The sequence below is a fragment of the Pollachius pollachius genome (assembly GCF_949987615.1).
Source record: "Pollachius pollachius genome assembly, chromosome: 9".
In the NCBI taxonomy this organism is placed as follows: domain Eukaryota; kingdom Metazoa; phylum Chordata; class Actinopteri; order Gadiformes; family Gadidae; genus Pollachius; species Pollachius pollachius.
This window is the reverse complement of record NC_136942.1, coordinates 14512841-14538912: the sequence shown is the minus strand read 5'-3', so window position 1 is coordinate 14538912 and position 26072 is coordinate 14512841. Positions and strand designations below refer to the sequence as shown.

At 44.4% G+C, this 26072-nt stretch overlaps 3 protein-coding genes across 4 annotated transcripts; 1 reads left to right on the top strand and 2 right to left on the bottom strand.

Annotated features, from left to right (window-relative positions):
- Positions 1 to 326: 326 nt before the first annotated feature.
- Positions 327 to 1151, bottom strand: lrrc10 (leucine rich repeat containing 10; the record flags this gene model as incomplete). The annotated part of the gene is made up of 1 exon (XM_079742837.1): positions 327 to 1151. One exon carries the CDS (start codon positions 1149 to 1151, stop codon positions 327 to 329), a length of 825 nt encoding a protein of 274 aa, XP_079598963.1.
- A 1781-nt stretch (positions 1152 to 2932) lies between these two features.
- Positions 2933 to 8143, top strand: cnot2 (CCR4-NOT transcription complex, subunit 2). 2 transcript variants are annotated; one of them, XM_079743028.1, is made up of 15 exons: positions 2933 to 2966; positions 3844 to 3971; positions 4072 to 4102; positions 4482 to 4629; positions 4883 to 5065; positions 5247 to 5326; positions 5475 to 5600; positions 5746 to 5870; positions 5970 to 6090; positions 6441 to 6597; positions 6732 to 6793; positions 7169 to 7218; positions 7342 to 7442; positions 7652 to 7796; positions 7966 to 8143. In XM_079743028.1, exons 2-15 carry the CDS (start codon positions 3855 to 3857, stop codon positions 8050 to 8052), a joined length of 1533 nt encoding a protein of 510 aa, XP_079599154.1. In that variant the 5' UTR covers positions 2933 to 2966; positions 3844 to 3854; the 3' UTR covers positions 8053 to 8143. The 2 variants fall into 2 exon arrangements, with proteins under 2 accessions (XP_079599154.1, XP_079599153.1); XM_079743027.1 differs by having other exon boundaries at positions 4072 to 4144.
- A 38-nt stretch (positions 8144 to 8181) lies between these two features.
- On the bottom strand, positions 8182 to 25829 carry washc4 (WASH complex subunit 4). The gene is made up of 33 exons (XM_079743835.1): positions 25703 to 25829; positions 25151 to 25290; positions 24922 to 24975; positions 24759 to 24824; positions 24616 to 24661; positions 24440 to 24507; positions 24248 to 24330; positions 24059 to 24101; positions 23823 to 23926; positions 23540 to 23660; positions 23294 to 23417; positions 23048 to 23175; positions 22728 to 22888; positions 21995 to 22121; positions 21622 to 21747; positions 21090 to 21197; positions 19631 to 19777; positions 19330 to 19409; positions 18760 to 18865; positions 17718 to 17834; positions 16716 to 16884; positions 16245 to 16399; positions 15446 to 15520; positions 15115 to 15219; positions 14049 to 14183; positions 13289 to 13397; positions 13007 to 13073; positions 12401 to 12487; positions 12101 to 12248; positions 11910 to 12006; positions 11080 to 11276; positions 10873 to 10969; positions 8182 to 10641 (listed from the first exon to the last, which is right to left on the bottom strand). The coding sequence occupies exons 1-33, from the start codon at positions 25761 to 25763 to the stop codon at positions 10580 to 10582; spliced, it is 3513 nt and encodes a 1170-aa protein (XP_079599961.1). The 5' UTR covers positions 25764 to 25829; the 3' UTR covers positions 8182 to 10579.
- Positions 25830 to 26072: the final 243 nt, after the last annotated feature.

Genomic DNA, 26072 nt, shown 5'->3' with positions numbered 1-26072 from the left:
CCTTCAAAAAGCATGTGCATGCATGTGGCCTACAGCCAGGCAATGTTATGAGTAGTTAGATGGTTACGTTTTCTGCTGAAGGACATCAAAACAGCATATACTGTTCTAAGGCTATACCCACTGAGCTACTAATTCCAGGTTTCATTACAAAATAATACTATTATCTTTTCCCATATTCTTAGAGCGCTTGTATTTCTCTTGCAGAATAAACTGGCCGCTCTCCAAACAGTAATCCACTGTTGCACTTGAGTGGCAGCCTTGAACATGCAGTGCTGAGCGTTGCCAGAGCTGAAGGTCAGGAGTTTCTTCGGCCTTATCAGTGTTCACTATCCCTCATCTGTTTGTCCTTCCTCAAGCTCTACCGTCCTTTCACCCGGTAGTTTAGGGATGTACTCGTCTTCCTCGTCTTCCTCTTCATCTGAATTGTCCGCCCAGCGTCCAACCCTCCTGGCTCCATCGGCGATGACAGGGGCGTTAACGCAGGGGTTGTGGTCATAGATCACAAGCTTCAACCCCTGTAGATGAGACAGACGTGGAAAGTAGCGGATCTTATTCCTGTCCACGTCGACAACAGCTAAAAACTGCATTTCCAGTAGTACTGATGGGAACACGCTCAGCTGGTTCCCAGCGAGCCATATGCTGCGTAGCTCTCCCAGTCCCCCCAGTTCCGGAGGTAAACTTCGGATCTGGTTATAACCCAGGTGCAACGTTTTGAGATTTGAGAGTTCACAAACCACCTGGGGGAATTGGGTGAAGCAGTTAGTCTCCAGCCACAGAGTATTAAGCTCCTTAAGGTCTTCCAGTTCTCTTGGGAGTCTGTAGAGCCTGTTGTTACCCAGGTATAGTATATTCAGGTGGGTTAGCCTGCAAACAACTTCAGGTAGCTCATCAAAACAGTTGAAATCCAGGGCCAGCAGTTGGAGTTTCCTCAGGCTTTGAACTTCAGGGGGCAAGCTGTTCAGGTTGTTGTCACTCAGGTACAACTTTACCAGCTCCCCAAAGACACACACAGGACTAGGGAGTCGCCGTAGCTGTCGGCTGCTCAGGTCCACAGCCCGATCAAATGGCATTTCTTTTAGGTCTCCCACCAAGAAGCGCTGGCAACGCTCTGATGGAATGAACGCCATGACACTTCGCAATGCATTTCCCATTCTGCTCAATTACATGCTAATGACACATCAGTCACCCCTGCATGAGTGTCAACCGAAGGAAATGTTTGAGGTTATTAAAAGAAGTCCGGGAACAGTCTTCCAACACCTCTCTGAAGATATGTTCTTTGATGCCATGTATAAAAGGAGGAGAACATTGTAATTAGTAAGACCACAACCTTGTAATAATACTCAAATAAACTAAAGAACTGTATCTTTCCAAGATCTGTTCCATCAACCCACACTGATACGATTTTACTATTGTACTCTAATTACTTTAAAATCTATTTGATGTACTGTAAATTATAAGCTTTAATTAAAAGGCAATATAGAATAAAAGTTTATCCTCAAAGACACATACCTTTAATGCTTTTCCAACTGCCCATGATTCTCTGCTTCTTCCAAGTAGACCATGTGTTTGTCTAACTCAATGAGCAGAATACATATTGTATCCCCTTGTTATGCATCCTCTTGGTAGTTATTCTCTTGTGCATTCACCTCACTCCCTATTGCTCCGAGCTTTTCGCTGACTCTCAAGCGATAGCAACCACTGGCAGATTTCTCCTCCCATCTGTGCCTGATGACTTTTTTCCCCCTCCTTACCCATGGCTGAGGTGTGGGAGAGAGAGAGAGACAGGAAGAATGCTGGTTCCAGAGTGCCACTGATAAGCATGAGAGTTGCTCTGCGATTTAAAGAGGAGCGGAGGTCAAGTCCATGCTCTGCATCCATGACACTGATCTGGGACCCATAAGTAGACCACAAAAAAAACATGTGTGCATGACCTGTTGCAGGGGGGCCAGGAGAAGTGTAGGCTAGTAAAGGCATGTTTTCAGTGTCTCTTGTAGAAGTGATGAGGTGTAATAGTGGATGTATAGCACAAGGGAAGGCCTGTGTGTTTTCTCAGCACCATATTGTGATGCTCTGTTTGAGAAATGCACATGGAGCCTATAGTTGGATTCAAACAGGAAATTAAAGTAAACATAATATGAAGCTTTATTAATCATGTGAGGCAAATACAGGTTAATTCAAGTGGAAATAGTCTTATTCGCCTCTGCTATCTCATAATCATTGGGGCTATTTTCTAACAAGAGAACACTGGGCAGGATTTCTATTTTCCTTATCTTTAAGGGGACCAGCTACCCCATCTCACTTCTGTTCACACACTTTTTTTTAGAACTTGTCCTTCTGCTAATCTACTTTCTCATTTGGGCCTCTGGCAGGCAATAAGAAAGCTATGCACACAGAAAACATAATGCTTCAACGTTTTATATAGTATTGTTTTTGTAAAAGGTAGGCTTATTAATCTATTAATAACAGTACAAACGAATGGATAATGTTAGTGTTATTTTCACATGTGCCTTTAGATAGGGTTTAGGTAGATAGAGTAATTTATTCCAATTTAATTGGAATATATGTTTTGTATGCATTAATTTTACATTGAATCACACTGAAATTATTATTTAATAAAGTAAATTACAACGATTTACTTTATTAAATAAAATCTATGATGGCAATTGTGAGAGAGAAAATAACACGATTCGACTGTTCGAATATGGAAGGGATAAGATTGGGGAATTTTGCATTTTGTTAACAAATAAAACGCTAAACATGATATCACAAAGCAAATGAGCTTTGTGACGGTTTATATAAAAGAAATGACATAGAGCCACAGAGACGCACACAAATGTTACAGACTGCGCTAACTCAGTGTACGGAAATGGGCAGCAGGTTCTAAGGTCAGAGGGTAAAGGCTATTCTCTGGATTGAGAATACACACAGCCATCTTGGATCAAAAGAAGAGAAGGGAAATTGATGCGGTGAGGATGTTCGTTTTTTCACCAGGATTTCATTGTTTAGAGAACATTAAACGATATAGAGTGGAATATTGGTATTGGTTACCCCCCCGTATCCGTCCATTCGTGATTTTTGCGAATTGATGAATTGAGCAGCCGGCTGTTTGCTGCATCTGTTTAGTCTGGTGCTCGCTGCAAACCAAGCGTAAATGGAGACAAGAAAACGGCAGCTGGCCGTGGATAAATGAAGGCTATGCAGGCCTAGATTAATCTATGGTGTTGAAAAGGCTGCTACGGGCTAGATGTTGGTGTTTCTATTTACACAATTGTAAATGGTACGGTGTGTTTTTGAACACTACGCTGAGTAAAATGAGCATTTGTTGGTTAGCGTTGGTGTTAGTCCGCTTGCTAATTGACGTTAGCTATGCTAACGCGGAGCGAGTGCACAACAACTAGCATTAGCTGCACTGTGTGCTAAACAGAGTTCGCTCGTTAGTTTGGGAAATTGCATCGTTAAATGGTTATTGCATTATAATCGTTTACTTTTTAAAGTGCTGTAAATGAACTGTGGAAACGGACAGAATAATGCTTTTGGAATAGCACCGCAACTATAAAACCCATTATATAATGAACATAGGTCTCTGTCATCAATGGACCCTTACAATTTACATTTTTTTAGTACATGTTAACGCACAAAAACGGTTGGGGTCTTTGTTTACCTTTTGTAAAGATGTACTGTTAGGTTGATACTATTAAAAATATCCGCTCGATCGAAGTTCATTATCTATGAAGATAATGGGAGTTTTGAACCTTTATTCCGTACGTTAAACAACGTTGGTACTAATTGTGTAGTTAAAGCTGTAACAGCCCCCAACTCAAGCATGTTTTTCCTTTCATACAGGTGACGAAGGCATGTTCGGTTCTAGAAAGAAGTTTGTAGAGTTTGTCGAGGTAGTCGATAACGACTTTCCTGATGAAAGCATGTACTACAACCAGCCGTCGATGTTCCCACATCGGACGGACAAGGATGTAAGTTTGGGCATCATTGCCTCTGCATTGCTTTTCACTGTTGTACTCATTTGTTTACTTTAGAGCGACCAGTACTTTCATAATATTGTATTTGTTTCAGATGCTGTCGTCTCCTTCACCATCATCATCAGGTCAACTGTCACAGCTTGGTGCCAGTTTGTATGGTCCACAAAGTGAGCTTGCAAAGCTTAAGTTGTTAAAAAGTAACAGAATAATTGTCATCGCAACAAAATATTTAGTGCGATAAGACGTCACCTCAGCAGAGGAAGCGGTATTGTGGTTAAGTTGCGATGAGAAACTGGCACATAGCTTGCTATCAAATCAAAAATACGGCAACTGTGACGTGTTGCCGGTAGATTCGTTGGGCCATACTTACGGCTGATCTAACTTAACCAAACAGCTCAACTCCGGGCCATCATTCATAGCAAAAATGTCAAACTTTAGACAATTGAACTATTATAACGTTTTCCATTTCCCCCTGTCTTTTTCTTCCTCTCTCTCTCCGTTTAGGCGCCCTCGGATTCTCGATAAGGGGAATGGGTAACAACACGCCTCAGTTAAATCGCAATTTATCGCAGGGCTCCCAGCTACCAAGTCACATTACGCCCACAACGGGGGTACCCTCCATGTCCCTCCATACCCCACCGTCACCAAGCAGGTGCGTGACCACTGCAGGTGTTTTGCATCTAGTTCCTTGTTTTAAAGGTGCATCTCCGTCTCCATGTTTGTGGGTGGGATGGGCATGACAAAAGTCTGTCGATAACTTCCCATCCTTGGAACACGTGAATTCAGACACGTCCATACAGCTTGGAGATGGTGTTGCACGGGGAGTGTTATTGTTTCTTGTTTCTTTGATGCGCACAAAGGCGGCCAGATGCACCTGTTCAGACATGCCTCTATCCCTTCCACAGGGGGGCTTTGCCGATGAACTCGAGGAACATGCTGAACCACGCCCAGGTGGGGCAGGGCATCGGTATGACGGGTAGGACCAACAGCATGGGCAGCTCAGGGCTGGGCAGCCCCAACCGCAGCTCCCCAAGCATCATCTGTATGCCCAAACAGCAACCAGCACGCCAGCCCTTCACCATAAACAGGTACGTTGGCTCCGACCCGGCTGTGTGGACGAAAGTCATGCATAAATGGAGTTATGGAGCTTGGTTTATTGTGGGGGGTGGGGGGGGTGGTATGTTTGTTTGGCAGTGTACTGTCACTTTAACAGCTGCTGTTGGTTGTATCGTAGTTTGAGATTCTCTTCTCTTTTTTTTGTGACTACAGCATGTCAGGGTTTGGAATGAATCGCAATCAAGCTTTTGGGATGAACAACTCTTTATCAAGCAACATCTTCAACGGCACAGGTTTGTAATGTTTTGGGATTGAGTGAGCTCAGTCAAAAGTCACTTTTTGTTTTTTCGACACCGTGGACATAATATATCGGCTATGTAATTATCGCGTGACGGCGATAACTAAACGCGTGTAATACAAGTCTGCCTCTTCTATTTGCAGACGGGAGTGAAAATGTAACTGGATTGGATCTGTCCGACTTCCCCGCGCTGGCAGACAGGAGTCGAAGAGAAGGTAGCGGAAACCCCACACCTCTGCTCAACCCGCTGGCTGGAAGGGCTCCCTATGGTAAGGCGACCGGCTGGCCAGAGCCGCCTCTATGGCCACGCAACCGCCCTTAACATGTGAAACCTGTACTCACCCTGCTGCTCCGGCAGAAACCAAATATTAACTCCAGCCTCCCACTTTCCCTCCCGTTTTTTTTCTTCAAAAGTTGGCATGGTGACAAAACCATCCACTGAACAGACGCAGGATTTCTCCATCCACAACGAGGACTTCCCCGCGCTACCGGGGCCCAACTACAAGGACCCCACGTTGAGCAACGATGATAACAAAACTGTGAGTGGGGCCCGCAAGTAGAAGCCCTGCATTCTCGGAGCACTGGGGGGGTGCCTTATGTCATAAGTTTGTAACTAACTGTACGTGCTTCTCCCACAGAACTTGAACTCTACAGGAAAGAGCACATCCAATGCAGATGGGCCCAAGTTTCCCGGAGACAAGACGGGCTCGGCGCAGAACAACAACAATCAGAAGAAGGGCATCCAGGTGCTGCCGGACGGTGAGCCCTCTCTCTGCCGATTCAGACGCTCCCATTGCATAGCCATATCATGTGGGCAGAGTTGGAGATGTGTGTTCCGTGTGCTGGTAGTATGTCATATAGTTAAATGTTTCCTACAGAAGTGGTCAAGGAATTGAGCGAGCAGCAGCGTAAATAGTGAATATTTTTTATGATTGAACATTTTATTGTTTAATCATTTTAGGTCATTTTCACCCACAAGCAAATTGGTGCATTCAGGAAATATACAAATATAGTCCTATAGCCTTCAACTGGCCTCGAAAGGCTGTTTTGTTAAGGTGTGTGTGTGTGTGCCCTTGTGCTAAACGTTTGCATAATACAAAAAACTCTAGGCCGGGTGACGAACATTCCCTCAGGGATGGTGACGGACCAGTTTGGGATGATCGGACTGCTGACGTTTATTCGGGCGGCAGAGACGGATCCCGGAATGGTCCATCTTGCGCTGGGAAGCGACCTCACAACACTGGGACTCAACCTCAACTCACCAGAGTAAGACTGCAGCCTCAGCCCAATATCGACTGCATCTCAGCACATTGGGTTCCCTTTTTATGGCTCATTGGCAACTAGTTTCTTTTTAGTAATTGTGTCTGATTGTTTGTGTTGCAATCCTGTTTCTTCGCCAGAAACCTGTACCCCAAGTTTGCATCGCCCTGGGCTTCAGCACCTTGTCGACCCCAAGACATCGGTATGACCTTTAAACCATTAGATCCACACCTGATTGACTACCCAATCCCCAGGAAACAGTTCAGATTTAGCCAAAGTCTCAAGCATTTCTTGGTTTGCAGACTAGTTTAATCCTCCTTGTTTATGTGCCTCGTCTCCAGAGGCCTTTTTAAGACTGCAGAGCACTACAGGGCCGCTTTTGAGCCTCTGCTGGCATCACGATACATAATTAAATAGCCGCCGCTTGTTGCCGAAATGTTTGCCGGCCCTTTGACCGGATTTAGTATGGGGCTCAGTTTCAATATCTCAGGATAAAAGCCTTGCTGTGGTGTGGCAACATATTGTGTAATTATGTCACGGTCACCTCAATGTGTGCGCGTCTGTTTTCTTCCTTCAGATTTCCATGTTCCATCGGAGTACTTAACCAATATTCACATAAGGGACAAGGTAAACAGACACACCATGGACTAAACAAATATTTCAGAAAATGGAGACGTCTATGTAAATACAGACCAATATCTGAATCCCTTACCATATGAACTGATCATATTTGTATTTTATTTTGGCAAGTTGGCTTCAATTAAGTTGGCCCGATACGGTGAAGACCTGCTGTTCTATCTGTACTACATGAATGGTGGAGATCTGCTACAGCTTCTGGCAGCAGTGGAGCTGTGAGTACCACGTCTTTTTGCATTCATTCTTTCAAATCAAACCCGAAGACTACTATGACTTCTGGGTCTTCAATAGATATGTAATAACAAAGTTAAAGGGTGGGACTTTCAATAGATTTGTGGGAGGGATGTCTTTTTAAGTCCAGCGGTTCTCTAGATACAGATGGGTGACCAGCTCCTTCTCCTCCAACCAACCCCCCCCCCTTCAGGTTTAATCGTGACTGGCGGTACCACAAAGAAGAGCGGGTTTGGATCACGAGGGCGCCCGGCATGGAGCCCACACTAAAGACCAACACCTACGAGAGGGGAACCTATTACTTCTTTGATTGTCTTAACTGGAGGAAAGTAGCCAAGGTAACAGGACCGCTCCTCCTCCCTCACATGGGGCTTTCCCACTCGGTTTTCCTCCATCTGTTCACACTGCAACACCACGACCGTGCCCGGCCTCTTTAGAACCACTGACGCTGCAGAGCAGACGTGATCAAGTGGCGTCGTATCACATATCTGTTTTCTCTGTTTCAAGGAATTTCATCTGGAGTACGACAAGCTGGAAGAGAGGCCTCAGGTGCCGACAACATTCAACTACAACCCAGCCCAGCAGGCCTTCTAAGGCCCCGACCAGTACCAGTTACAGCTGTTCCTGCACACCACCCTGTCCTTGGTTTTTATTCCTCGAGGATTCGGCTAATTGACTTTGGGATTTGGGGAGGGGGGGGGAGGGAGGGGTTGCCACCATGGAAGAGCGGAGCAGAATTGCCCTGCCGTTCCAAAATTACATGCTGCCCAAAACACCAACACTTCTGTTCTGTTTTTAGTACCTTTTCTTCTTCTTTTTTTCTTTTTCTTTTTTTTTTCCTCCTGTTTATTTCATTTTGTTTTTGAGCAGGGTCTGTTATGTTTACATCTCTGGAGCCTTTTGTTGCCCCAAGGCAAGAGGACTGACAGTGTGGCATACTTAACAGAGACAGAACAAGGGTGATGCCTCAGACTTTCCAGCAAGTGTTAAGGACAGATAAAAAGGCGAGGACGGTATCGTTACCAAAGTGCCATCCTCTGAAGTAAAGTAAAAGGGTGAACAAAATGCAATGTTTATTGTTGCACTATATTTAGTAATAAAAGAACACAAAATCGGTTTGTGCTTTTTCATGTAATAACACTCCCACTTCCTTTTTCGGGGGGGCAAATACAACCATTTTATCCACATACATCCCTGGTCATTTTCTCCAACCTTCCTGCCGAAATTTTCCTCAAGAACAACTCCTCAAATATGGATTTTCTCTAGTCTGTCTCTCGAGCTGTCTGACCCCCTTTTGCCTCTTTGTTGTTTGTGTGTTGACTATACTATGGACACATTAGGGACTGTGAGTTTTCATAGGCCAACCAGTCCTCTGAGGTTAACTACCAAGCGTCGTTTTACAGCAAGCAAAACATTTTCCAGTCTTTGTCACAATTTTGTAATAAATGTGTACATTTATTTTTAGTTTCTTGGCATCACATGAATGAGTATATGGATGTACGAATGTGTATATATGATTGCTATATATATATATGTATGTATATATATATGACATCTATTTTGGAAAAAAAATTGCCCAGCCTTGTACCTCGTTTTTATGAGGAGAGCGTGGATGCAATATGTGGATATAACAGGACATTTCTGGATCTGCTGGACAGGGGGTCCATTAGTGTGGGCACTTGCAACAAAAATAAATCAAAATTAAAATGTTTCAAACAAGGAAAAATACCTTATTCTGGGAGGGTGGGGTGGTAGTTTAAAAAGCGATTACTGAGTTCAACGTAGAACGGCGTTTCATTTTAAGCTGTTTAAACAGCACTGTTTCATAGGAAAAGGAAAATTGACAATTTGAGAAAAAAAATACTCCAGACTGATCTTGTATTTTCTGAAGTTAAGCTTTTATTTGTATTAAAGCAGAAAAGGCTTTCCTGAACAACTTTGTCTTTTCTTGTTTTGCAACGGACAATATCCATTTTCCGCTCATCAAATAGTCCATTTGAATGAACCTTTTCAGAAATGGGAAAAATAATTACACTTAATCGTGTATAAAATACCATCAACTGACTTATTTTCAGTTCAATGGGTCAGGTTTGGAATCAACACACGTCAAGTCATCCCGTAAATATTTACAAAAATGGTTATTTCTACTCATCCTAAATCAGTTCAGTGAATATAGACACAGGTCATTAAGGAGATTGTCTAGACACTAGACAATCCTTCATTTCAACATGGCGAGTCCCATTTCAAATCATTTTCTAATCTGGTGCTGTTTTAGGCTGCATATTATGCGTAATATTTCAGGAAACATAAAAATGAAAGTTAAGGGAGAGTATTGATGGAGCATCTGTGCTATAGATAACTCCTGCTTACTGAACAAGCAACCATGTAGCTACTCCAAGCAATAATGAATGAATGTCAACTATGAATGTCAAAAGGATTAAACAAGAGCACTTGCAAATCTCCAAAATGGCACAAACAAAAATACGGCACCAACACAAGTTCAATGTGCAATATGAGAACATTCAAAATGTCAGACAAATGGATTCTAATTCATCCAAAAGGCATTGCTTTAAGACAGGCTACCATACAATTATGAAATCAGAATGACCATATCTAAGCATGGATGGGTGAAAGCGTATATAATACAGGAGAAAAAAAATAATTACAAACCGCCAACATTAAAAATCTGTGCAAAGAACAATACATACAATCAAAGCAATGACATCAATAACAAATAATTGGAAAATTAAATTTTAGCCACGAGTTGCACTATGAAAAAATAACATTATTTCCAATGGCTACAGGAATGTTAGTTCTGTGTAAACAGTCTACTCTGAAGGCTAAAATCACAATCTAGGATGTTTTCATTTTTTCCATCCAATGGTACAATCTCACTTGTGATATAACTGAATGCAATAGGGTAAAAATAAAATAAAAGCAGAAAGGCTGCATTGACGTCCAGATGGATCCGTCCAAAAATGGGGAATCAATCCCTGACTACACCACTGACCGGGGGTGTCTTCATTCACAGTGGTACCCGACAGATTCTGCTCTTCTTCTGTGCCTGACATCGCTGACATGACACGCCGTCTAACGCTACAGTACTCTCTCTTGTTGAAGGTCACTTTGCGGCCGCTTCTGTAGGGTTGGAGCCTACCGACGATGCATCTGCTTTGTTCGATTCTTCAATCAAAAGGAAAAGAAGAATATTGTCACGAAAGTGTTAGTCAGGAATCTCACTTTGAATTACAGTGAGATTCCTATAGATACAGATAATTAAATGAGTAGGTATGGGTAAGGGCATCTTGCTCAGGGATTGCTGTTGATAGACTGTGTGGCATTTGGATTCAAACCCAGGACGTCTTGGGCTAACAGTCCCCCTAACCACTAGAAAACCCTTTGTTGACCCCTCACCTCTATCTCTCTTCTCCTGGATCTCCTCAGCCGCCGTCTTGTCGGCTCTGAAGAAGATCCTGGCGCTGCTTAAGGAGAAGTGCAGGAGCTCAAACTCCTGGAGGGGAAGCACAAGGATGTTAACAGGCTTTTACACACACACACACACACACACACACACGCACACACGCACACACACACACGAACAAAGAAAGGGCGACTGCACACCTGGAGGTAGATTTCCAGTCTCTTCTGCGTGAGGTTCATGGTCTGCAGGAGCTTCTCGTCCTGGCTGGTGGCCTGAACGCTCTGCTCCTTTACCACTGCGTTCATCTCCTTTATGTACTTGTCCCGGACGGCTTGGAACCAGTGCAGGGAGTCAAACTCCAGGTACTGGTCCAGAAGCTTCAGGATATAGGCCACACCTGACGCAGAACACAAGCGCGAAGGCGAAAACAGGGAATTTGTTTTTTTAAAAATGTTGAAGGATTGAAAAGGCTGAGGCTTTATAGTCATCTTGCCGTCTAGAGTAGAGCTGTGAGGTGTTGTAGTAAGGGTAGTGGGGGGTTAGCCTGGGGACAATCCCGATCACATGACCTCACATTCTGTGTCGCTACACAGATCTGTCCGGACCTCAAGCCATTTAAAATGGATGTGGGCAGGAGTACTCACCTTGACAGTAACCCATTCAGACATGCTGCGTAATAAAACATGCAGTGCCCTCAGGGCACGCGGTTCAGTGTAGAGGCGGGATAAAGATCAAGTCTGCGGGTGCATACTCTTGTTCTTGTTAAATAGTTGCCATTGGGTCTATTTCTGCAATAACTGAATAACATGGCTGGCTGTGACTACCAATGTTAACGCTTCTGCTCGTTGCTACACGAGATGCCGTTATGTTGCCTGCATTTTACGTTCCCTGATTGGCCCCGATTAAATCGTAATCTCTGGAAATGGATGTGGAGGGCCAGACGTAGCCGTGTACGCCAAACAGATTGTGAGGTCATGTGATCAGGAGGGACTCGAAGGCCGGGTAGGGGTGGGACGTCCTGGCCCCTCACCCATGGCGAAGCCGTCGTCCGTAAAGGCCGCCCCGCTCTTGTTCTTCTTGTTGAGCTTCTCCTTACAGCCGATGGAGTGCTCCACAAAGTTCACCGCCTGCAGGGACAGGGTCACAATCCAAAAGACCATGAGGAGAGCCACACAGAGAGGAAGACTTTTTTTTTTTTACACTCGCACAAAAATAACTTGCCAGTGGTGGAACGATCATGTAGAAGTTCCGCAGGTGCATGTTCTTGGCGCTCCGGAACTCGGGTGCAAACACTCCCACTAGCTTCTTGAAGTACTCCGTTCCCTCAGCAGAGTTACTGGTGAGATCCCCCAGGACGGCATCCAGAACACTGGGAAACACACGGGGCAAAGCCTCGGATCACAGGCCTCATTACATGGCAATAGTGGAGCTCTTGATGTCTCTCATGGGGGGGGGGGGTAGTGAAACAGTGACCGACGCAGCAGCAGGGTTTGTTATTGGTGTGGTGGGGGGCAGCTCTACCTGGCAGCTTTCTGGGTCTCCTCTGACAGACCCTCTTCTTTTACCATCTCCTCAAAGTTGACAATGTCTTCCAGATCTGGGACAAACCTGCAAAGTCCCATTAGCACACAGCTTCAACAATCCATACGTTTTCATCGTAAGGAATCCTTAATAATATCCATACTGAAACTATTGCATAGGTTTTCTGTGTGGATTGTGCTTGCCAGATAATTTCCTATGCAAAGAACGTCAGGTATCATCCTCAAAACATGCTTTTTACTAGCTTAGGCTGAAGCCAGACCATTTTACATACATTCAAATGATTACTTTAACACAGGGAATACAATTCTCCCACCTCCAGAAGGTGCTTGACTGTTGCAAATATCATAATCACGATCATTTGTGTCATTATTGAGATCACGATTATTGAATGCGATTACTCATTGACTTTGAAAAGCTCATCCAATCATTTGGCTTTTAAACAAAGGAGAGCATCGCTGTGAAACAGAAAGAGGCCTGATAACCATTTTACCTCGACCGTCTTGTATTCATAATCATTGGAGCCAAACTGAAAACACAAAGTAAAAGGTGTGCCTATCCACCTCTACCACTTAACATGCGGTGTACCTGATAGCACTGCTGCAGCAGTGAAGTCCTCCAGAGCGGATCATTCGCACGTAGCCCATGGCGTTACCTGGAATAAGAAGAGAGGAGGCAGATTCATGCTGATGAGAATACAATTGCTCCCGTGAGGTCAGAGTACAGACTCAAAATCTAAGCTTCAACACAGATTCTTGAAAAACAGATGTGTGCAATACGTACACAGCAATGAAAAGCACAATGAAAAGCATCACCAGCACCCAGCAGCACCAGTATGCCCTGGACCACGCCCCAGTGGACTGTGCTCACCTATCTGGCTGATGAGCTGTCTGAACTGGTCCAGGTAGCTCTGGCCATCGGGGGTGATGCCCAGCTTTCGGATGCCGCGGTTGAACTTCTCAGCTCGATCAAAAGGATACTTGGGACACAATGCGGACACAGGACCACGATTAAATTTTTCTTTCTTTTCATACATTGAAATATACAGTCAATATACAGTGGGACTGATGCTTGGCAAACAGGACTGCGTTGTGTCGGCCACCGATGGTAGATTTATGGAGCCCGTTTACAAAAGATAAAGCAACCTTTTCAATGACTTTAAATGGTTACGACCAAGTGCTGCCCTTGAGAAACTCCGATTGATTTACATGATCATCTTCTTAAATGACCCATACTGCAGAGGCATAAGCTCTTCTTTATGCACTTCGTCTTCCTTGAATACATCAAAAGCTACAAGGAATCATTAATACACTAGGATCATTGGAAAAATTGCCCAAGGGAAAAAACCGTAGGCTCCAGACACTAAAGCCTTTGAAGCCAATGAAGTGCTCCACTGTGGTCAGTAAATCACAAGCCACTCAAAGCCAGCAGCACTGTACCGCTTCCAATGGGCTCTGATAGAGCCCCAGCTGTTCACTGTCTTCCCCTGTATAATGGAGGCATTCACCAGTCACCCACGTCCACGGCTGGGGTTGGGGGCTGCGTGGTGGGGTGGCCGGCCATGTGTGACATGATCCCAGCCTCTCAGAGCGTACTAGGGGGCCTTGGTCTGGGGGCCAGGGGGCTTCACCTTCTGGTCGGATTCATCCTTCGTCTCCCTGTAGAAGCGGATGTCCTTGATCAGCCTGGACTTGATGTGCTCGTCGTACATGAACTGGCTGAAGATGTAGAACTTCTTGCGGAGGAACTGGTAGGTGAAGTTCACCTGAGGGGAGGAAGGCTCAGGATTGAGATGGGGTCTGAGGTTATAAAGAGACGTTAACTGGCCACCGCGGGGCCCATTCAAACCAGTCACACCATTCAGACCCGTGGGCCCAGTTCCAGATTTTATATTCTCAGAAGGTTTTGTGATCCCCCCGCGGCTGTCTCCTGTATCAATCTTGAAGACTTCCACACTATGGTTTACCCCAAACCGATACCGGTTATTAAAGTTCAAGATAAAAAAAAGATCTATAATAGCCAGCTCTGTGAGCTTTCCGTGAATACATAATTACTGGACTGCTTGCACTGTAGAGCCACTGCTGGCAGCACGCTTAGCACTGGGCTGATTAGCCAGAATGTATGAGGTTATCAGTTAGTAAGTAGTTTATGGTGCGTCAGAAGCGCATCGCTTGCATAACAAAATAGCTTATTGAAAAAGGACTGATTCTTGGAGATTAGTCTTTAGATCGCTGATATTGGTATTCATCGTTTTTTTCAAACATCACGGACATCATGTGACACTAAAAAATATGTGTGAAACAGTGTCCAATGTGTAAACGACACTAATCTGCAATAAAGTGTCCCTCAATGAGCAATTGAGATTAAGATGCAAAAAAGGGAATGTTGAACATCAAACTGAAGTCATCATCGTGGATATAATTCTGTGCATTCCGTCTGTCCAGTGGTTAGGCTGTTAGGAGGACAGGTATAAAATGTGGTGCCTTCAGAAATGTGTTGTAATATGGGTCCCACATTTGTTTTGGGCACCTCACAATGACTTCTATTTGTGCCCCCTCAGATATTATGGTAGCATGTCGACCCAGCCATTGTCCATAGACTGGAGCATGTTTGTGCCTTTGCTGCCATCTAAAAGGGTTAAAATCAATAGACCACAGTGAAGTTAAATGATTATTTAGCGTATGAACCCCGCTCACCGTGGTGTTCATGATGCCGGTGCCGTGGGTGCGGATGGAGTTGGCGATGTGGCGGATGTTAATGGTGTTCAAGTGCTTATTGTTACTGGCCTTCTCAATAAAGATCTGTACAAAGAGAACAAAAACATGTCAGGTAGGAATGCACTTGTGTTGGCGGGCACATGGATACAGGGCCGTAACCAGGAGACAAAGAATGCAGACGTCAAGAGGAGAGGTTTTGTAGTATGGGCTGTAGTATACTCAAGCCCTCAGTGATATAAGCCAACATTTCCAACAACAGATACTTGTCTTGCAAGAGAAGGAAGGATCCAGGAAGAGATTTTGCTCCCACCTGGTTGTTGAGGTTGTAGAGGTAGCGGGAGACAAACACATGGATGTTCCTCATGATCTCCAACACATCCAGTCCCTGATAAGAGAAGCCAAGAGTTTCATTCATCCAAGATGGGGAACTTTTAATTCTGGAAACAGCGAGTACAGACTAGTACTACCGGTAGTAGAATTAAAGTGCCAATGTGTAAGACTTGCTCCTCTATCGGTTGCTAGCAGTTTCGAGACCGAACTCAAACAACATTAAAAATACATTTCTCCTCCTCCTACTTGTCTTAACCTGGCCCCTCCCAATCCTAGTTTGACCCTTTGTGTTTGAGGTTTGCTTTCTTATAAATGCACCAAGGTCTTATTGCAGCTCAATGTGCGAAGCATGTCATTAGTTCGCTCATACCAAAAGCCCACCTCGTGCCATGGGGCAGGCTGTGTGTCATTGTATACTCCTCTACACAGGGCCAGCACGCCCCCTGCAGTAACTACAAGTTCATTAATCACAAGCACCGGAGACAAGTTTTAAAAATGCAATATATCAAGTTGACACGGTCAAATGAGATTGATGCGATTGTTTCTGTTTGTAGCAATCAGCATGTACTACAAATGTATAATCCTACCGAAAAATAACAATACATGTATAATTAAATCTTACAGAGCAAATTTAAAAGAGAACAATAAGAAAGTAAGAAGAAAAAAACAATTACAAACAGATACCGAAATGGTCTATAAATACACACACAGACACAGTACAGCTCAGCAACACTTGTTTAATGTGGTGGCTCTTGGAGGAGCGCCGAGTGCAGGCCCACCTGTTCCAGGGTCTGGCTGGGCAGGTGGGCCTCAGTCATGCTGAGGCCGTAGCGCTGGGACGCCAGGTTCCTCATCTCGCTGTAGGTGGCCCAGTCGTGCAGCGCCACCGTGGTCAGGTTGTAGAAGGTCTGGTCCAGGTAGTGGGTCACATAGGCTACACATCAACACATAAACACAGACACAAGAGATCAGATCATCACTTCGTTCCGATCTCACATTCTCGTTGGGTCGACGAGGAGGTCATGACTCAGACCAGATAAGTCATCTTCATACATCAACTCATTCTAAACTGATCGAGCAGAAGTCGTTCCTGTGTGTGCCAACTCACCTGGTGAATTCTTTCTGATTGTGAACTTATAATGTTCAACGTCCTGTCACATTTTCTCCCAGTAGGGTTATATATATACACATTCAGTATTCCACAGTAGGGATCAAGCCTCCACCACTCAAAGAAGGCGCAGCATCCGTACCTTTGATGTCCACGAAGCGGTTGAAGAAGCGGACGGGCTTGAGGGAGAAGAAGTGGGCCAGGTCCTTCAGGCCCACCTTGAAGGGGTTCCTGTCGTCCAGCTTCAGGTGGGTGTGGACCGAGAGGCGCAGGTCCTTCTCGATGTCCTTGCACAGCTTGTCCAACAAGTGCTGCTCAGGTTTGTCGGCAACCACGACGTAAAAGTATGAATGAAAAAGAGAAAGGAAAAGAAACATGAGAAAACAGCAATCAATGACATTCCATTTTTAGACATGCATGTTCCCCTGAATCTCAGCTACACAGTGGGCTTATTTCGTGGTCATCACCTTCCTGGTGTTCATCTTTTTGCGTAGCCTAGAGTTAAATATGTTCCAACTTTCACGATGATCTTTCCTAACATTTGGCACTAAGTGATTACATCCCAATTGTGTCCACAAGAAATCAAAGTTACAGAAAATGTATAGTTTTCATTTCTAAATACCTGCCCTAATTCAGTTTAGGGAAAGGGAAATGGATTGTTCAGATGACGTTGAAGATGACCAAGAAGTTGCAGGGACAAGTAGATTTGCAGTTCCGGCGGTTTAACACAGAGTCGGCTACAGCTGGACTCTTATTATAGTATAACTTAACAGTGTGTGTGGATGGTGAAGCTGTCTGAGAATCAATTTATTTAATACCCTCGCCCGAGGGGTTAGGATTCCCGGAGAGCTAGTGTTTATCGCTATGGTGTGTGGTGCAATTCATATACAACATCGCTCATTGTAACACTCATACAACGACGGTACTCAAAAAGTGGCCGTGGGTCATAACATGTCCCCTCTTTCCTAGGAATCCCAGCCCAAAAAGCCTAGTTGAAACATTGGGTTCACCGGCTCTTTAAACTGTAATGCTATAATTAAGTTCTCATATCGGTACTCGATATCGGCAAGTACCCAAATGTAAGTGCTTGTACTTGAAAAAAAGGGAAATCGGTGAATCCCTACTAAACCTAGCCGCTACTCACCTTGTGGAATACTTCCATGATCTCCTTGTGGTAACACTCCAGTAGCTGGTCACATGACTCCACGTGTTTGGCGTGCAACATGCAGGGCACACAGTCCCTCAGGGCGGTGAACATGTACTGTTTCAGCCAATCACAGAGGGGCACCGGAGACAGCATGTGAGGAGTGAAGGGACATAGTTGCAACCATTCAGTATATTTCAAAAACACATGACTCATGAAAAAAGAAAAATCGTAACTAAATCCTTCCCCAGGACCTAGATGAATGAAGCATGGTCTCATAGTAAAATAATGCAGGGTAGTGTAGTAGCTAGTGGTGTTCCAACTACCAGCTGAAATGTACTAGGTTCCCACACACAGCCTACCCTTAGGCATCCTTGAGAAGACACCTGCTCTTTTTAAGGCTTTGTTTCTGATTTGCCTACGAGTCAGTCTGGATAAAAGAGTCGGTGTGGGGGGGGGATCTTTTTCCATACCTAAATGACCATTCCTGACATGACGCCCCCACCCCCAATTTTTTTTGTAGTTGAGCTGCCTGTCTAGCCTTCAGTGCTGTGTGTATTCTATGCAATTATCTTACCTAGACAAGTCTTTCTGGTTTTAAATACTTAAATATTAATAATAATAATGTCATATAATAACAAATAGATAGGAAATAAGCTTCCTTATTCCAAAGATTCTTTCTGGAGTGACACCGCAGATACCAATATATACAAGGCGATTTGCAGGTGGCAGACTGGCCGTTGACTCAAATCCTGTGGCTATTTAACCGTTTTGTTGTTGGCATTTCAAGAGGTCACCACCATCTTCAGCTCTGCAGCCTGTTCCACTAGTAGAGCCTGCCCTCTGGTGGCGTGTGTGGTGAACTACATCTCATCCCCTCAACACAACACCGCCTTATCAGCGTCATCTGTATCCTGGATGCATACCTTCGGAATTTCTAAACACCCTGTGTACCGCAAGACTTTGATACCCAAAAGCTACTAAATAGTAGGCATCGCCTTTAAGCTTTGGTGAAATCGTAAATAGACAGTGTATTGCGTACGTGTAGCCGTGCTGAATCCACTGCGTTGTCGTACACGTCGTCGAGGTAGATGGGAAACACAGCCCTGTGCCAGTACAGGAAGCTGCAGTCACACTGCAGCCTGACCCTGAGGCACAAGGAAAGAGCTCTTGATACACGATGGTGGGACATTTTCTCATTGACTGTCCTAACAGACGAGTCAATTATGTATTCCACTGTGGGCTCTTGGTAGCCAGAAAAACAAACCAGATCAATGCGCTCAGCACGGAGATGGTCCCCGGCGACTGATTTCTTACATTTTGTGTCAGTATGTCATGATACTAGGAAAAGGTTATAAAACTCATGAATGCTAGGCCTACTGCTAGGCTATAGAATAAAACACAAACCCTATCCATTTGCGTCTTATTACAAGCAAAAAAACTGCTTGTTAAAGTGAGAGAATAACCTTAGACGCCTACCTTAGGTAGGCGTCTAAGGTTATTCTCTCACTTTAACAAGCCGTTTCTTTGCTTGTCGATAAAAGCAACAAAGCTGTTTTTTGAGTGTTGGCAGATTGGCTTCAACCAAAGACGCTGACTGTGATCCCCTCACCTCTCCTTCAGCTCGCTCATCAGATCCAGCTTCTTCAGCACCAGCTGTAAGGGCAGCAGCTCCTCGTCCTTGAAGGTTTTCTACAGGGAACCAAGACGTCCAACCGCACGTCAACCAACAGCAAGACGGGCCCAATAGTACAAACTTACATCCATCATCCATCCATCATCCATCTATCATCCATCATCCATCATCCATCCATAATCCATCTATCATCCATCATCCATCATCATCCACCCTTCATCCACCCATCACCCATGGTTCGTGTTGGGCCCGACGGGCTGCTGGGCTGCTGTCGTACCATCTGGGTGCCCACGCTGAGGGCCAGAGAGATGGCCAGCCGGCGCTCCCGGGTGCTGGGCCCGTTGAGGGCATTCTCCGCCAGCACCAGTGACGACAGGACGTCCAGCCGCTGCTCGCTGTACTTCTTGTCAGAGATCACTCTCCTCTGCAAGAAGCACACGTGGACACGTTAAGATCACATGGTTGTCCTGTTGGTGGTTTGCCCCAGCGATGGCATTACCGACATTCAAGACTGCTTTTGACCATATTTCAGTGACAATATGGATTAGCCTCTCTATTAGCATATGGACTAGGGATGGCGAAAATGTAAAATATTCTTGACCGGCCACTGAGCCTCATAAACCGGTTAACCGAGCAGATTAAAATGTGCAATTTAAAATAACAGCCATTTCGAGCCGCGCCAGCCGCCTGCTATTTCGTAACTCTGCTTATCTCTCTCCCGTTCTGCCTCCGGCTCACACACACACACACACACACACACACTCTCAGAGTGAGAGGCAGTGGCTCTAACCGCGGCACGACCTGCGTTTGAATTGAAACACGAGGCGTGCTTACTGCAAGTTGGCCGTGTGTAGAGAGCGGGCTCGAACGCCCACAATGGTCTGAGATGGCGCGGACCTGGTTGAGAACCTGCGCGGGATTCACCAGGGGCCAATCGGAAGAGGGCAGCGTTAGGAGCTCTTTTGCAACATTGCCGCTGCTCATTTAAGAAAATGACAGCTCAGAAGAGACGCCGCTTGTATAGTTTGGAGACGGAAAAATTGAGGGTAAGGGATCATTTTTTTCACTTCACACAAAAAGATCCTGGAATGAGATGGCTAACTGTAGTCTTATAGCGTTTAGTCTACTGTCCATAATAATTTAGAGATCATATTTTCTGCCACTCGCAGGCAGGAATAATTAAGACTTGAGGAGAAATTTAACAGTGGGCTAGAGACGCGGTGTCCGTCCAACTTCCAATAAGTCACCTCATCTGATCGTCTTTTTTCTTCTTTTTTTTTTACCGACAAGCGACAATTCTGATCGGTTAACGTTGATACGGTCAACCATCGGTCAAACGGTCATCGGTTAACATCCCTAATATGGAATAGCATTACATTGGCTAAGGGGTTAGCCTTTAGCCAATGTAAGGGTTAACCCTAACCCCTAACCCTTACACTGGTTTTACCCCCTCTCTTTGTCATCTGCTTTATTAAATGTACACAGACGAAGGCCCTGTCTATTACCTCCAGAGTGGCAAGAGCGCAACTAGTGCCACCCGATGATAGGGTGTGTGAGTGTCGGTCATAATGTACTCATCTAAATAACGCAAGCACGCCCCTGCAGTTAATATAAGTAAGTAAAGTGTAAACAAGAGTGAACTCCACCCAGCCCCAGTGTAACATAGTATTCAAAATACAGTCAGCATCTACTACAGATAGATCTCAATATAGATCTAACGTGTGGTTCTCCCTTACCTTGGCGGTGCCGATGGCGTTCAGGGCCTGTGACTGGAGCTGCTGGGTGATGTGGGAGACGGAGTCGGCTACTACCATGGAGCGCCGGTGGAAGGTGTGCTCCACAGCCTGCCCACACAGCAGGTGGACATGCACTTTGGTGGCTGAACAACCACCGGATCAGCGGCCTCATCATGGCCGGAGTAGGCAGAGTAGGCAAGTAGTCTTGCTAAGCTAATTCAGGACCAACCGACTCAGCAACTTATCAGGGAATGAGTTCTGGTCAGAAACACTGAAGCAGTCATACCTAGACTGGATATTTTATTATTATGTCGTTTTCTAAATGGGCTACACTTCTGACACATCAGTATGATTCAGTGACAGTGGCTGGAAGGAAAACAGTGCTTACTGCTATGAACCAAAGCCAACTGGGTGTTGACAGGGGGCCAGTGTGCGTCTATTCTTTCTGTTTACAATCTAAACTAAGGCTGTCATTTCAGAGACACCTACAAACATTGTTCAGAGGATGAAACGTGTTTATGCCATCACTCACCTTGAGCAACTCGACCAGTCGACAGAGGGCCTTCACAGACGTCTTGGTCATGGGCCGCTGCATGGACATGTACATGTTCATGGTGGTCTTGATGATGGTGCTGATGCTATAGGCATACAGGATTCCCTGGAGAGGAACCGACAAGGAACACTAAAGGTTTTAACTTGTCCAACTTAATGTTCATGTTTCTGTGCATGAAATCATTTAATGTGACATGGCTTGTATATAACATCAATATATTTAACAAATTGATGCCAAGAGTTGAGTACTTCATTGCAGGTTATGAAAAAACAAATCAAACTTAATCTTCATTATAGCGATTACTCAAGAGTATACCCCAATCATTTGATAGGAGACCCTGGGTTGACTGTACCTGTAGGAAGATATTACATCTGCCGTTTAAGTCCTCTGCCAACTTCTCACTCCGATGCCCTCTCGACAGGATGGCCTCCATCTTCATCATCCAGGAGGTCACGAATACATAGTATGCCTGCACGTCCCTAAGGAATACAAATAGGGCAAGAAACCAACTTGACAAATAGCTTCGCTGCCCGTGATTTCTTCATATCAATAGATAAATATATGGAATACATATAGAGCGGGAGAAAAATAAGATAACTTAAAAGGAAGAACAACTAGGGAAAACAGAAATAGTCGGACAGATACTGGGTTATTTGTAAAAACAACCATTAGAGGAACAAAACATTGATTCAAGGTCCCATGACATGCCACCAGGTGTGAGTGTGATTAGCCGTTACAAGCCGTTTTGAAAATCTGGCTCTTCTGACAATGAAAGTGGGCGTGTCCACCTAGATGTAGGTATCAGTCTACCAGCCTAAACAGTGGACTGTAGCAAACGCTCATCTATCCGTCACACATCTAGGTGGACATGCCCACTTGTGATCTCAGAAGAGCCAGATTTTCAAAACGGCTTGTAATGGCTAATCACACTCACACCTGGTGGCATGTCATGGGACCTTTAATCCATCAACCAATAAAAAACGAATTTGACAACAAAAAAACAAAACGAATAATCATTAAGGCATTCGCTTACAGTCATCCCTACACTAAACTGAATGTAACCGACTGTTGAAACTCAAACTGACTTGGTGAGCGCCTGGGACTTCTGCTGTAGGTATGTGTCCCTATGTGCCTTGATGGCCTGCAGGCTCTTCTTGTCCAGCATCTTGGCCGCCGCTTGCACCTTGGTACTGAGGAAATTGTCGGGGAACCAGAGGATGTTAGCAGTCAGCGTCACAGCAGGAACCTGGGACAGGAAAGGCAGCAAACAAACAAAAGAACATTAATTAACACCAATCACCCTGCGCCTAGTCGTAAAAACTCAACAGAACGGCAGGCAGAGGGACTACTAGTATAAGATTGACGGTTACAGTTCTGCAAATTAAGCTTTCGTGCACAGACGTACCTTTTTACAGACATCCAGGAGAGATTTGTAAAGCTTCTTGTCAACGGTCCTGAAGATGTAAAAGTGAAGCACGAAGAGACTGCAGACCCCGGCGTACTTATCCCTTTGGTCTATTTCAGAAGGCTCACCTGAGACACACACACACACACACACACACACACACACACACACACACACACTAAACATTTTGCAGAAATGAAAGAGGAGAAACCTTGATGCAGGCTAGAAAGTTAATCAAAACTGTACCGATCTTGGACTCCACATTAGTGAATATTGTGCGTATGTTGAAGGCAAACTCTTCGGCGAATGCACTGTTTTTGGCCACAGACACTCCTTCAGTAGGGTCATCAAACCTCTGCTCCACACACGCCTGTTACACACACAAGCATACATTGGTAGTGATTAAAATACAGTATCAAGTCGAAAATTCAATGGACAGGAAAGATCTAATTTACTGAACCAGTCTAAAGTTTCCACACACTGTGGCCTAACCTGCAGTATCATTCCATCAAGCAGCTGTCCTTCCAGCTTCAGAAGGAGCTTCTCAAAGGGTTTCAGCTTCTCTTCCCGGATGGAGAATTTACCCGGGTTATGGTGCACTGACTTAAGCAACCTAAGAAACAGGTTGATTACCTCATTAATGGAAACTTAGCGTAGTAGGTTGAAAACAAGTCTTATCAAAAGATTGAGCCAGTGATGTTCAATCATACAATCGATTTTACTTATTTGGTCTGACTTTGTATTTTAACCATCATGACCAGGAAGGTGCCTTCACCTTTTGTACATCTGCCAGTGCTCTTTAAGTGTACCATGGTTTTCCATGATCTCGTCCAGGGTCAGCAGTACCACCAGTAGCTCTCCGAGGTGCTCATACACAGTCTACGTTGGTAGGAAGGGGAGTGTAGACACATCAGGGACATTAAATGCAAGTGGATTACGATATGGTGACAAAACTGAGTATGAGTAGAAAACAAGGATAAAGCAAGAACAAAAGCATGCTACATAAATTACCTGGAAATGGACCCCCGATGATTCAATGATTTTCGCTGAACCTCTGATATAAAAGATGGGAGCATGGTTGATTTGATGTGATACAACTGTTAAGACTATTGCCTCATATGAGCATGACAATACAAACAGATAGCAGCTAATATGTGTAACATGTGTTTGTGTGAGACAGCTACTGTATATGGATCCTACTTGTTGTTATTGTAAAGGGCTGCCAGCTGATGCACAATGTTGACGACCACCTCAAAACATCTGGACACAAAACAGGACAATTCCTAAAGAGAACACAACGCAATGTTACAACAGGGAAAGTAAAAGACAAATATTTGAAACCTGAAAATAGAAAGGGCTTCATAGGGATTTGTAACAAGCATAAAATCATACCTGTAGAAATGATATGAATCTACCCATCTGAATCTGGGATTCTCCTTCAACAACACTGGTGTCCGACACTAAATGCAAATAAAGTCAAAATCATAACAGTATGCAAACAAAGCACACACATAGTTTGTAAATCTTTAACATGACTGAAATAATACACAATAATATATGGCTATTACCTCCTTCCCCATAGTACAATAGACCATTGTAGAACTTGGTTTCTGCCTGGGAGGGAAAGGACAAGGTTAGTAGAACATCAACGTCACTTCGAGAATAGACTGATGAATAACACTGGCTGGATGGAGGGGAAACGAGAGCCTACCTCATACTTAAGCTTCTTCACTTCACTGCAGAGAGCAGCATATACTGTGATGACCTTGTTCAGAACCTGCAACCCCAAAACAAACAATGAAGTCTGCTTCAACCCAATGGTGAATGACCCAGTAGGGGTGTTCTTCGGTTATTACTCTGGGTGAACAACATACCTTGTTGTCTGTTTTAATTAACTCCAGTAGGGACGACTGTTCACGTGGAACAAGCTAGAAATCAAATATTTGTAATGTTTACATGTAAATAAACTAAATAGACTCAAGTTAGAAGGACTATAAAGACGGCAGCGGAAATCCATTGGCGCGAACACACACACACACACACACACACACACACACACACACACACACACACACACAACACAAAAGGTTGTGTGATTGCTACCTTCAGTGCAATAGGGTCCAGGGTGAAATCCCAAACATCTCCTATGGACTCATCCAGGGCATCCTCTATGCCTTTCAGCTGGGATGTGTATTCCTCGAGGAACTTCCCATAGTTCTTGAGCTGGACCTCAGTGTGGATTTCTAATGAGAGACATTCTTTTAAATACGATTTGAATGCACAAGGGTGTTGCAATATTTACTCTTCAGAAACATTAACTTTGCACAGCTAGCCTGGCAGAATGGTAAACTTGCTAAGATACAGGTTGTTCAGCTAACGTAGCTTGGACCAATAACGTTATATATAAATAGTAGTGTGTGGCGTTGGCTGATTTTGACAAAAATTATATACATCGATATTGTCAGTCTTCATTCTGTGATAACGTGTTTCACTATCTCGTTGTGGACGGAAGCACCAGTCTATTTACAAGAAGGGTAAATAGATTGCACCAAAAACTCAATAAAGCTAGCAATGCTAATAGTTGTCACTGACAGCAGCAGGCAGCTACATTTCCAGGAAGCTAAGCGACTGGCACGAATAAGAGACAGTACTTACTCTGTGACCCATCGTCAAAACGATCAAACTCCCAGTCAGGTGCGATCGTTTCTCCAGCCATACTGTCATCCAAGTACAGTATTGTTGCGTCGGAAAATAGTTACGTTTGGCTGGAAGGTCCCGTGATTTGACTCATGACCGTAAATGGCCACCGGTGGTTATGGGTAATGAAGTTCAGAGTGGCCTGATCAACAAGCCGCAGTGCCCATCACTAGACATAATTATATAAAATGGAATGGAAGCACATCACTGCCATAATTATAACAATGAAAAGATAGAAAACATATCATATGGAAAACGAAAGTAAACAAAAGTAAAAATGTGTGTGTGTGTGTGTGTGTGTGTGTGTGTGTGTGTGTGTGTGTGTGTG